The sequence below is a fragment of the Vulpes vulpes genome, chromosome 3 (assembly GCF_048418805.1).
Source record: "Vulpes vulpes isolate BD-2025 chromosome 3, VulVul3, whole genome shotgun sequence".
NCBI classification, from domain to species: Eukaryota; Metazoa; Chordata; class Mammalia; order Carnivora; family Canidae; genus Vulpes; species Vulpes vulpes.
In genome coordinates, this window is record NC_132782.1 from 55,534,409 (window position 1) to 55,547,028 (window position 12,620).

General features: G+C 40.8%; 1 protein-coding gene across 10 annotated transcripts in view; it reads right to left on the reverse strand.

The window, feature by feature from the left end:
* Window positions 1–12,620, reverse strand: part of MAP3K13 (mitogen-activated protein kinase kinase kinase 13) — a 172,163-nt gene that overhangs the window by 43,492 nt on the left and 116,051 nt on the right. For all 10 annotated transcript variants that reach the window (XM_072752520.1, XM_072752523.1, XM_072752525.1 and 7 more), the window contains one exon: window positions 283–842. In XM_072752520.1, the coding sequence (XP_072608621.1) occupies window positions 283–757 (475 nt within the window). In that variant the 5' untranslated portion in view covers window positions 758–842. The remainder of the gene's footprint in view (window positions 1–282; window positions 843–12,620) is intronic.

The window sequence follows — 12,620 nt, forward strand, 5'->3', positions numbered from 1 at the left end:
AAATGGTGATAGAAGGAATATGCCCACTAACGTTTTCTTCCCTCATAACACTATGGGTTGTCTTCTATGTACTCTACTTGACACCACTAGGCTGGACAACTATAGAAGATGGGCTTTGGCCAAACAAGACCAACCAAATGTGAATCTGTTCCAGTGAGAAGGTCTGTAGAAGACTGGTACAGGGTTTTCATCTGGTACTAGCATTTTAATCAGAGGTTATCCAGTGAATGGTGGTGGTGTGTTTATCCAGGAAATATTTCCTAGGTTCCCACTCTAGCTTACCTTGCTGCTGCAATTTGTAATCAGTAGAATATGCCTTCCCAATGATATTCCATACAGGCCTTAAGCATCCAAACAGTCCTTCCAGAAACCCACCACTGCCACTGCCCGACCTGCTGAACTGAATCTTGATGTCTTCAGTTCCACTTGTGCTCTCTCCATCCACGGCGTTGCTGTTCCCCTGAGACATGGCCATCTCTGATTCATCTTGTTCCCTCAGCTGAAGCACGCTGTTCTCAAACTGGTCCCTGGAATCCTCACTCACACTGGTCAACACTGTTGTGGTGATGGGGCTGTTCATGCTCTCATTTGGCTCTGTTTGTACCACCCCCTTTTCCTGCTGGTCCTGAAGGAGCTTGGGTGAGGGGTGGCTCCCCATAGGTGTGAGTTCATCTTGTAGTCCATTGAAGGTTCTGTTTTCACTCAAGGGTAAGTGTGGGGAAGAGGAGCAGCTCAGGTGCTCCTGAGGGTTGGCCATCGTGCCATGAGTGTGCCCAGGGTCCTGAGATGACACTCAGAGGATTATTAGGACAGAATTCTGATGCAAGACGAGGCTCCCAAACCTGGGGAAAATAGGAGAAGGACGTGAGATCACCCTTCCTGCAGTCAGCCACACTACTACACTTCTGTTTATAATAACAAAAACATTGAAACAATGGGAATTGGTTAAACACTGGTATACATCCAAATGATGGAATGAATACTGTGCAGCAGTTAAAAATTATGTTGTAGAAGAATTTTTTTTACGAATCTGAGAAAACGTTCATGACATGTTAACACAGAAAACAGAACAATATATACAACATAAACCCTTACAATTTTTTAGTTTTAATTTAAATTCCAGTTAACATACAGTGTAATGTTAGTTTCAGGTGTACAATATAGTGATTCAGCACTTCCATGAATTACCTGGTGCTCGTCACAAGTGGACTCCTTTATCCCCATCACCTGTTTCACCCACCCCCCACCTTTTACTGGAAAGGACACACAAACACATACAAGAAAAAAGACTGGGAATAATATGTCCCAAGAATTAACTAACTATTGTTAACTATGAACTATTGTTAATTCTCAGTGGTTAGATTTGGGAGGGGTTTATATTGTTGTTGTTGTTTTTTTTTTTAATATTCCAGGCATTCTGTATTAATATATTGCTAGAGAGTGAATTTTTTTATCTCCTTGCTCCAAAATTCATATGCTGAACCCCATTCCCTAATGTGATAGTATTTGGAAGCGGGGCCTTTGGGAAGTGATTAGGCAAGGGTGGAGCCCTCACAGCCTTCAGAACTGTAATACATGTTTGTTGTTTGAACCATCTAGTCTATAATATTTTTGTTATAGCCACCTAAACAGACTGACAAATACTACATGGTAGTTTCATAATCAGAAAAAAAATTGTTTCCCTTCTCAAAGAGAAATTAATGTCTTGGTAAACAGTTTTATTAGAAACAACATTCTGCTCATTTTTTTCTATTTTCTTTAGTGTTTTATCCACTGGGGGATTGTGTTCCTTTCTAAGGCATTCATTAAGTCATGTAGGTATTCATTAAGTCATGTACGGGACAAGACAAATTCCTAAGATACAAAATCTGTTTTTACTGTAATGCACCTAATCTGGGGCAACAAACTCAGCCCCAGTGCTTTAAACTTATTTTTTGTTTCTGATCTGTCCATTAGCACCAATTTTTCAGGGCCACCCAACTTCTGAAAATAAAGACATGGAATTGTCCAGATTGGTCAGTTTGAAGCAAATTCAATCTTAAATTTATTCATTGTATGTCTCTTACCAGAAATATACTTTTTTATTTTTATTTATTTATTTTTTTTATGAGAGAGAGAGAGAGAGAGAGGGGCAGAGACACAGGCAGAGGGAGAAGCAGGCTCCATGCACCGGGAGCCCGACGTGGGATTCGATCCCGGGTCTCCAGGATCGCGTCCTGGGCCAAAGGCAGGCGCCAAACCGCTGCGCCACCCAGGGATCCCCAGAAATATACTTTTTTAAAAAAGATTTTACTTACTTATTCATGAGAGACACAGACAGAGGCAGAGACATAGGCAGAGGGAGAAGCAGCTCCTCATGAGGAGCCTGATGCGGAATGTGATCCCAGGACCCCAGGACCACACCCTGAGCTGAAGGCAGATGCCCAACCACTGAGCCCCCCAGGCATCCCAGAAATTTACTTTCTTTACAAATCTCCATATAATAGTTATTCCTTCCTTCCTTTGCTCTGTATTAAACATCTAGAATGTGTTTAATAGAAGCCAGGGTATAAAGATAATCTCACTTTAGAGAGGGGGCAAGAAACAGACCAACAATGATTGGCAGTACAGTGCTTATAATGAGCCAATCAAGTGCTCTGGGAGCACGGAAGAGGGAGGGATACTTTCAGGGCCAGCTGCTCAAAAGTGGTAACTATTGATCAGTTAGAAGTATCAAACCTCATTGGGTTGGCAGGAAAAGGGTGAGTGAGAAAAGAGAGGGAGGATGTCACAGGTGTGGAGAAAGTACAAACAAGGGTAAGGAGGCATGAAAGGCATGAAAAATATGACGAATTGAAGTGGCTGGAATGTAGGTTATATGTATGTATACAGAGAAAGATAAGAATAGAGAGAAAGGGACCATTCTGTCAGTTTTGTATGCTAGACTAAGAAGCTTGGATTATATCCTGAAGGTGATGGGGGCCATAATATCCCATGTTGGGGGGTATGGATAAAAAGAAACTATCTCTATTTTATTAATTTTTATCTGCATTATTGAGATCCAAATTTTAAGTCTTTTTTTCATTGCAACACACTATGAGTAGCTTGCATGAATGAAAATGAAAATACCCTATCCTTTGAAGTCTTATTCATTCATGTAAGCATGTACTGAGCTCCTATTACATGCTATACAATGTGTTAGGAATTAATGAGTGGCACATAGGGTTCCACTCTATAGGAACTTACAATCTAGAGGGAAAGACCAATTGATTATAAGAACCATGTAGTTAGATATAGGGTACACAGACATGAACAAGGTGCTACAGGAGCTCAGAAAAATCAACATCAAATATGTCTAGAGATGTCATAGAGGAAATGTTGTTTGGGTTGGAAGGTAAGCCAGGTAAAAGTGAGACTAGACATTCCAGGAAGTATTGGGGAGTAGCAGGAGGTAACTCTTATAAGACGCAAAGGTCAGAATGTGGCAGACCTTGGTGACAAACTAAAGCTTTTAGATTTTATCCTCAAGACAACAGAGAACCATTAAGAAATTTTAAGCAAGGGAGTGACTTGGTCAAATTTGTAATTTATTTATTTATTTTTAAGATTTTATTTATTTATTTGAAAGAGAGAGACAGGGCAGCCCGGGTGGCTCAGTGGTTTAGCGCCTGCCTTCAGCCCAGGGTGTGATCCTGGAGACCCAGGATCAAGTGCCACATCGGGCTTCCTGCATGGAGCCTGCTTCTCCCTCTGCCTGTGTTTCTGCCTCTCTCTCTCTCTCTCTCTCTGTGTCTCTTATGAATAAATAAATAAAATCTTAAAAAAAAAGAAAGGAAGGAAGAAAGAGAGAGAGAGACAGCAGGTGTGTGCAGGAGGGACAGAAGAGAAAGAGACTCCCTGCTGAGCAGGGAGCCCGGCTGGATCCCAGGACCCTGGGATCATGACTAGAGCAAAGTCAGATGCTTAACTGACTAAGCTACCCAGGTGCCCCTCAAATTTGTAATCCGAAATTACATCTATAGAAGTCAAGGTTGGATTGAAGGGGAAATACTGAAAGTCAAGATGTCACTTAGGAGGAAGAGTTCAAGTGGGAAGTGATGAGGGCCTGAACCAAGGCAGAGGCAATGGTAATGAAGAGGAGAGGACAGATTTAAGCAGTTGAATAAGCAATATCTAGTGATTGATGAAATATGAGTGTGGTGAGGGAAAGGGAAAAGAGAGGAAGACTTTCAGATAACCTTCTTAGGATAATGGATAGATGGGCAATATTCACTGAGATATGAAATATCAGAAGAAAGGTTTAGAAAGAAGGTAATTAGCTCAGTTACAGACATGGAAGGTTTAAGTCCTACTGTGTGTCTTACACACTGTACCAAGCTTTTATTTATGTTATCTGATTTTAAAAAGATATTTTGTAGAGAAGGATTTGAAGAGCTAAAGATGCGGTGGCGGGGGGGGGGGGGGCGGGCTCCTATAACTCAGGGCACAAGTATCAAAATAATATAAGGTTGAACCCAAGTTAAATTAAAAATATACTTATTAAATAAATATATGCTGGAGCTGTGATTTGCACTAGGCTAAGTTCTGTGGATACAAAGCATTACTGTACCATTACTACTTCTAATTTGATAAATGAGACAAAGTGTCTTACAATTTACACAGTCCTGTTTACATAATCAGCAGTATACTGGTAAAACAGCTCTGCAGAAAAAAGAAGGAAAAGAGAAAAGAAGAAAACACAGGGACAATCTGATTTGTAGTGTTTACTGATTTCTCTGGTATAAATACTCCCACCATGACAGATTTCAAGTTAATAACGGTTTAGTAACCTGCTTGCAAAGTTACAGTTGGCTCTTACAAATTGGTGTGTAAGTCAGCATCAGCCCTATAATCCTTGTAACGGTGTCATTCTCATTTTACAAAGAAATGAAAAACTTTTTAAGGTCACGTACTGGGTAAGTGGTAGAGTAGATTAATAAAAACATAACTCAAAATTCAGATTCCCCAAATTCCCTTGCCTTTTTTATAACACCATAGCATCTCTTCTAATAACCCCTTGCTTCCTTACAGTGCTTCACAGGTTAAAAGTGCTGCGGGTTATGATCTTGATCTAAACATTTGATCCCTGTGTAAGGAAGTCAGAGCATGATGCCTATTTTTCACAGAAGTTAAGGCCTATAGAGAGGTATTTGCTAAAGGTCACTAAGCCAAGATGGAATACCAGATTATTTTTCCTCATTCCAAAATTCTCTCTCTTACAGACACATACAGTCTCTGTAAGACACAGTTCTTTCCTTTCAAAACTTATAAATTACTTAAGGAGTTAATAATCACATGGAGGGAATTACCTCCTCTGCTCCCTTTCCCCCATGACAAATGTACCATGTTGTTATGGTACAGAAGGCAAACAATAATGGAGGCTAGAGTAGTTAACTCAGGCTGAATGGAAAGAGGTAGGACTTGAAATGAACCTTTGAAGGGAAGATGATTTCAGACCCATAGAAGAAAGGAAGTCAGGGAGGCTAAGAGCATTAGCAGAGGTAAGTAGAAACCAGCAGGGTTTCTTCTTACACATGCCCTGTGTAAGAAGGCTGGTAACTCAGAAATAATAAAATAGCCAGCTGATATTGAGGAGCAGTAACAGTAAGAGATATACTTCATATATGGGCTCTGAAATCTTATGAAATAATGCAGATGATTTTCCCTTCAAACAAATCAGGAAGATGAGATTGGGTGGGATGAAGTTAGGTTAGGGGGGACTTAAATTCTAGGGCATGCAGAAATTTAGGGGCTAGGAAACTGCCTGGGAATGTAAGGTTGGGGGTTAGGGGAAGAAATAATAATAATAGCTAGAACCCTATGCTACAGCACTAGCTATTTGCTGAATTGACCACCATTACCCTCACCCCATTCTCCCATTCTATTCCTTTTGTGCTGATCTCAGCTTTGACATTACTGATTCCTTCATTTGCTTTCGACTGATCTCCTGCCACAACCTTGAGCCCTCTTGCCTTTGGCCTCTCTTACGTTGCTCTGCATAAGGTCTTTTAAGACTGCTGACTTGATACTATCAGACCTGGCCATTGCTTCAGCAGTTACTTCCAATCTGCCTTCGTGGTTACCCTATACAGCGCAGGGCATACGTTATTCTTTTGGCTCACATCAAACTTGAGGATAGTGCAAATACCCAAATGTGTATGTGAATTTCAGCCAAACACCTATCTGTGCAATTTGTTCCTGGAGTCAAACTACAGGATTGTATTCCTGGTAAATTTCCATTTTGTTCATTTTTACCCTGAGTTTCTCCCTACTGACACCATATTGGAATGAGCTCATACCAAAAAGTTAGGAAAACTTGAGTTTGTTTTGTAATCTCTACCCCTTTCTAAGAGATTAAGGGTGCATGTGAAGTAGACTTGTGCCCACTGGCTCTGGGGATGAGTTTAAGAAAGAGAAGGTCAGCACACTCCTCGCATTCGGTTTGATATTTATGAAGGAACGTCTATGAAGGAATACAGTCCAATCCATTGACTTTACTTCTGCAAATCACCTTCTTATGTTCAAATTCAAATTCATATGATATCCTGATTTGCTCCACACAACGGCTAACCAATGGCAGTGCTGGGATGAATCCTCTTTCCCCATCCTACACTCTTTTCCTTAGTCTGGTTGTTTGTTTATTCAGACAATCAGAAACAAATAGCCATGATATCATGACCACTGATGAAAACAACAACAACAACAACAACAACAACAACAACAACAACAACAACAGTAATTCACAGTCTTGTTCTAGATGCACTAACGCTACTCCCAAGGAAGCAAACACGCCCACCTAGAGGGGTGACAGGGCAGTGAAAGGCCATCCAGCTACTGGGAACTCAGCAGTGCTCTGGGGAGTGGGCAGAGGCAAGAGACGCCTCAAAGCATGAAGAGAGATGTGTATAGTCCAAGAGGCTTCCCTCTGCTCACGAAGAATACCAAGTCTAATCTCAACCAACAAAGGCAGAGAAATGGAGAAGCACAAGATTAAAAGGGGAGAAATCATCACCACGACTATCTTAAAATATAACCAGAGCTGACTATGTTTAAGAAGAGTGTAGGAGGATAAAAATATCTAAATTTTACCTGTGTGTATGTACACCCACACACTGCCACTGCATAGCGCAGAAGCTGGTAAGTGGAAACAAGGAACACAGGCAGCCCCACTGTCTCTGCTCTGTCTTTTGCCCTCTCAGTTCCTCTCCCTGTCCAGGTTTGGCTCAGGTAACCTCATGGCAACTGACTGTTTGAATCTTTTGATTCATGAGAAGTCAAAACTAGTGTTTACTAGAAGGGGGCAGAAAAAATGAGGCAAAATTTCTCAACATGGAGAGTCAAGTGGAAAAAGCTAAGGAAGATCAGGCGGGCAAAAGGGAGAGGTTGGAATGTCACCTTTATCAGTAGGAAGCTCTCTGGGCAGGCTGCAGGGGATGAGATGCTGCTGCTGCTGCTACCTTTAGGGGCTCCTGAAGCACCAGGAGCACAGGGTAGTGCTTCCATATCTGCCCCCCAGGCACAACTTCCCTTGCCCTGTGAATCTCTCAGCCCCAAGAGGAGGAAGTGGTTTGTGCAAAATTAGTAAGTGAGGGTTGGAGATGGCGGCAGCTGTGCATTTGCCAGCGCACTGCCAATTTCTGGAAATTACCTTGGCTTTGTACCAAAATGGATTTGGCACAGAGAAAAAGGAATGGAAGAGGCGATGTGGCTAAGGAGCTCTTGAATTCTTATGTTTTTATTATATACTACAAATTTTCCCAAATTGCTCATAAAGGGTAAATGCACAATAGATCTGATTTCAAGTTTTATATCGTAAATGTGTAAATCAAAGACTTTGGAAAATTCTTCCCCATAGATAAAGTTTTCATTATGACTAAAATTGAATAATATTATAAATTGAGAATCATTGCTGAGATTTCTTGAATGGTGCTAAGCTCTTCCCAAGCTGTTTTCTCTTTACTTGGCATTTTATGCCTTAAAATGAACACAACTCCGCCATCTCTAAAATTCATATAACAGTAGCTAGAGCATAAGAGAGATTTCTGCTACAAGGGCATCATCCCATTTTAAATTTGGGATTAAGCTACTTGTTCATAGTAATGACATATATTGATCTATCCAGACCAGGATAGAGGTCTGTCTTGATTCGAACTTAAAAAAATTAGATAGCTTTTTCTAATGGAATTAAAAAAATCATAAGTATGTGATTTAAAATCAGATCGAGGGATGCCTCAGTCGCTCAGCAGTTGAGCATCTGCCTTTGGCCCAGGGAGTGATCCCAGGATCCGGGATCAGGTCCCACAAGGGGCTCCCCATAGGGAGCCTGCTTCTCCCTCTGCCCGTGTCTCTGCTTCTCTCTTTCTGTGTCTCTCATGAATAAATAAAATCTTTCTAAATAAATAAATTAATTTTTTAAAAAATCAGATCAAAAGAGTGGCCTATACATCCCTCCAAAGCGGCTCCAGCCAGCATCTCACACCGCAAGCAGCTCCAGCAGAAACCAGCACCACTCCAAAGTGACTCTTGCCCTGGGGAGAGGGGAAAATAACCACATACACCAGTTCCATGGCAGGAAAACCTTCTAACGGGTAGTGCAGAGAGAGTGCCCTGCTAATCAGGGCATCCGAAGCCCCAGTAGAGGGTCTGGGGGCAGGCATCTGACCTGACTGCTGGCCTTGCCCACCCACAAAAATCTCTCAAAGTCAGCATCAGGAGAGGGCCCTGCAGTTCAGGGTCACTACAGGCCTGGGGCAGAATGATTGGAGGCTGGTATTTGATTTGCCTGCTGAGCCAGCCTGCCAATGAAAACTTCTCAAGGGACAAGGCAGGGAGAGTGTCCTGCAGTTCAGTGTGACCTGGGCAAAGTGTTTGAGGGCAGGTACCTGGGCTGACTGCTGACACTGCCCAACTACAAGCTCACAGCAGCCCCAGACTGGCCCTTAACAGCACATGGACTATAGCCAGCTCACAAGAGGCAAGGTGAGCCATTGCAGCTGCCTGGACTAGAAGGCAAATGAGGCTCAACTACTCCAGCGTGGAGCCCAACACGGGGCCTGAACTTACAACCCTAAGATTAAGACCTGAGCTGAGGTCAAGAGTTGGATGCTTGGGATCCCTGGGTGGCGCAGCGGTTTGGCGTCTGCCTTTGGCCCAGGGCGCGATCCTGGAGACCCGGGATCGAATCCCGCGTCGGGCTCCCGGTGCATGGAGCCTGCTTCTCCCTCTGCCTGTGTCTCTGCCTCTCTCTCTCTCTCTGTGACTATCATAAATAAATAAAAATTAAAAAAAAATACTGTATTTAAAAAAAAAAAAAAAAAAAAGAGTTGGATGCTTAACTGACTGAGCCACCCAAGCACCCTTTTATGTAGGTTTTAAAATGAATAAAGATGATTTATTTTCAGAGTTGTAGACTATTTCTTTACCAAGAAACAGAAATTCATAAGGCTTCCAATATACCTCAAATGCTAAACATATTTCTTGACCAAAGGAATGATTTCTCTGACTCCATAAATCTTTAATAAATAATATGCTCTATTATAAGTATGAATATTCCAGAATAGAATCGACATTTTCTGACCTAAACCTGACTTGCCACATGAAGCAAATCAATAACTAAATAAGTGCACTTAAAATGTTTTAAATATTAAGACATAGGCATTTGTGCTTTTAAATACACAAATATTAATACATATAAAAATAATCATATAAGCATTCCAAGAACATAAGAAAATAGGTTTAAAAAGTCAACAGTGGTTATCACTGTTGTTCTTTTAAATTTTCTGTATTTCCCCAAATTTCTTTTTTTCTTTTTTTTTAATATTTATTTATTTTGTGAGAGAGGGCAGCCCGGATGGCTCAGTGGTTTAGCGCCGCCTTTAGCCCAGGGCCTGATCCTGGAGACCCGGGATCAAGTCCCATGTTGGGCTTCCTGCATGGAGCCTGCTTTTCCCTCTGCCTGTGTTTCTGCCCGCCCCCGTCTCTCACGAATAAATAAATAAAATTTTTAAAAAATATATATTATGCGTGAGAGAGAGCGAGCGAGCAAAAGCTTAAGGGGTAGGGAAAGGCAGAGGGGGAGAAGCAGATTCCCCACTGAGCATGGAGCTCAGGGCTCAATCTCATGACCTGAGCCAAAATCAAGAGTCAGACCCTTAACCAACTGAGCCACCCAGATGCCCCTCTCCAAATTTCTATTATCGGCATGCATTACTTAATCAAAAGTTTTCAATCCAAATATCTTTTGCTTTAAGCATACAGACTAATGAGCCAACTTTACTATTTTTGCATACGTGAAAAATCCTATGAAATATTAGGGAGATTGACAGGAAGCCTGTCAGTGTGTCCTGAGGCTTATAAACAGGCTTAAGAATAATTTTAAGCTGAAAACAAATGAAAGAATAAAAAATAGATGGTAATGAGTAAACAAAAGTTAACAACTCCTACTTTTGACTAGTAAGAATTGTAATCCAGCTAGACAAAGTAGAATAATCATTACTATGAGAATGGAAACTCAAGACAGAGGGAGAGATAAGGGTGTATCTGAGGGCTATGATTATTTCCAAGGTCTAAGGTCCACATGAATGATATACTTAAGGCACTACAATTTTTGTATTTAGGATCACAAAAACAACCTTTGGTAAAGAATTATCTTTAGGAACTATGAACAAAATGGAGTAGAAGATGGAAAAATACCCAAATTTAAAGAGAAAAGAGGATTAAAAAATATGTAGAAGTATGAATTTGAATTGGTCCCTAATAAAAGCATCAAATATGTAGTAACCACGCAATAAAGGCTAGTTCCTTTTCTTTTCCTTTCCTTTCCTATTATTTTGTGCCTTTCCCTTCTCTTTTTGGACACCTTTGACTCTCCTTAAGATAAATAGTTCATCAGACTGGTAGTTGCCAGAGGGAGGAATGGAAATGGGCAAAATGGGTGAAGGAAATTGGGAGGTACAGGTTTCCAGTTATGGAATGAATAAATCATGGGTTGAAAGGTACAGCATAAGGGAATACAGGCAAATGGTATTGTAACAAAGTTGTATGGTGACAGATGGTAGCTCCACTAGTGCTGAGCATAGCATAGCAGTATAGAGTTGTTAAATCACTATGTTGTACCCGAAACTAATGTAACATTGTGTGTCAACTATACTTCAATAAAAAATAATTAAAAGTAACATTTTAGATGACCAATAGCATAAAAATTTAAGTAGTTGGAGAGAACAATTGAACTGACAACTGAAGTTATGGTAAAACTATTATTTAAGGGACAGCCTGGGTGGCTCAGTGGTTTAGCGCCGTCTTTGGCCTAGGGCGTGATCCTGGAGACCCAGGATCGAGTCCCACATTGGGCTTCCTGCATGGAGCCTGCTTCTCCCTCTGCCTATGTCTCTGCCTCTCCCTCTGTCTCTCATGAATAAATAAATAAAATATTTTTTAAAACTATTATTTAAAATTAAAATTATTTTTCAGGATGCCTGTGTGGCTCAGTGGTTGAGCATCTGCCTTTGGGTCAGGGCATGATCCCGGAGTCCTACAGTTGAGTCCCGAATCGGGCTCCTTGCATGAAGCCTGCTTCTCCTCCCTCTGCCTGTGTCTGTCTGTGTCTCTGCCTCTCTCTCTCTCTCTCTCTCTCTGTCTCTCATAAATAAATAAAATCTTTAAAAAATTAATTTAAAATTATTTTTCAAATTGGGAAGTAATTTTAAAGTGTGCATTATAGCCCAAACCAATCAATCCAGAACCTTCTATGCCCTTCATTATATAGAGAACAATATGAGATGCCTGGGTGGCTCAGCAGTTGAGCGTTTGCCTTTGGCTCAGGGCATGATCCTGGTCCGGAATTGAGTCCTGCGTCAGACTCCCTGCAGGAAGCCTACTTCTCCCTCTGCCTGTGTCTCTGCCTCCCTCTCTCTGTGTCTCTCATGAATAAATAAATAGAATCTTAAAAAAAAAATAGAACAATATTGTGAAGGGATAGGAGGGAAGAAGATAGACCTAGATTCAAATCCTCTTTGTTAACTTACCCTTAACTCTCTAAGCCTCAATTTCATTATATCTATAACTGGTGATTAACAACAGATCCCATTTCATAGAATAGATAATTACATGAGAACATGCATATATACAACAGACCCAATACAAACTGATTCCTCAATGCCTATTAGCCATCCAAATCTTTAACTAGAAAAACTAGAATAAAAAGACCTATATCAATATGTTCAATATATATGTGAAATCAAGGGACATGAGAGGAAGGGCAAATGGAAGACGAGTTTTTCTTAAGGAAAGTGGGAAAAAGAAAAAAGGTAAGAGGTGGGAGGGAGATCAATACACTTAGATATTGAGACACACTAAGCTTTTAACATTCATTTGAAATTATAAAGGAAGACACAAAGAATCAATAAACAGAGAGATAAGGGGTCAAAAGGGCAAAAGTAAGATGGAAAACAGGAGAGGAAATCCCAAATGTATGCACCTCTTTCATACTTAATTTCCTTTGTCTTTAATTTAATTATAGCAGCTATTTTTACATTCCAGGTTTTACTTACATTGGGAAAAACAAGGAAGGCTGCATGTAGCTCTAATGTTTGGGAGAGTATTAA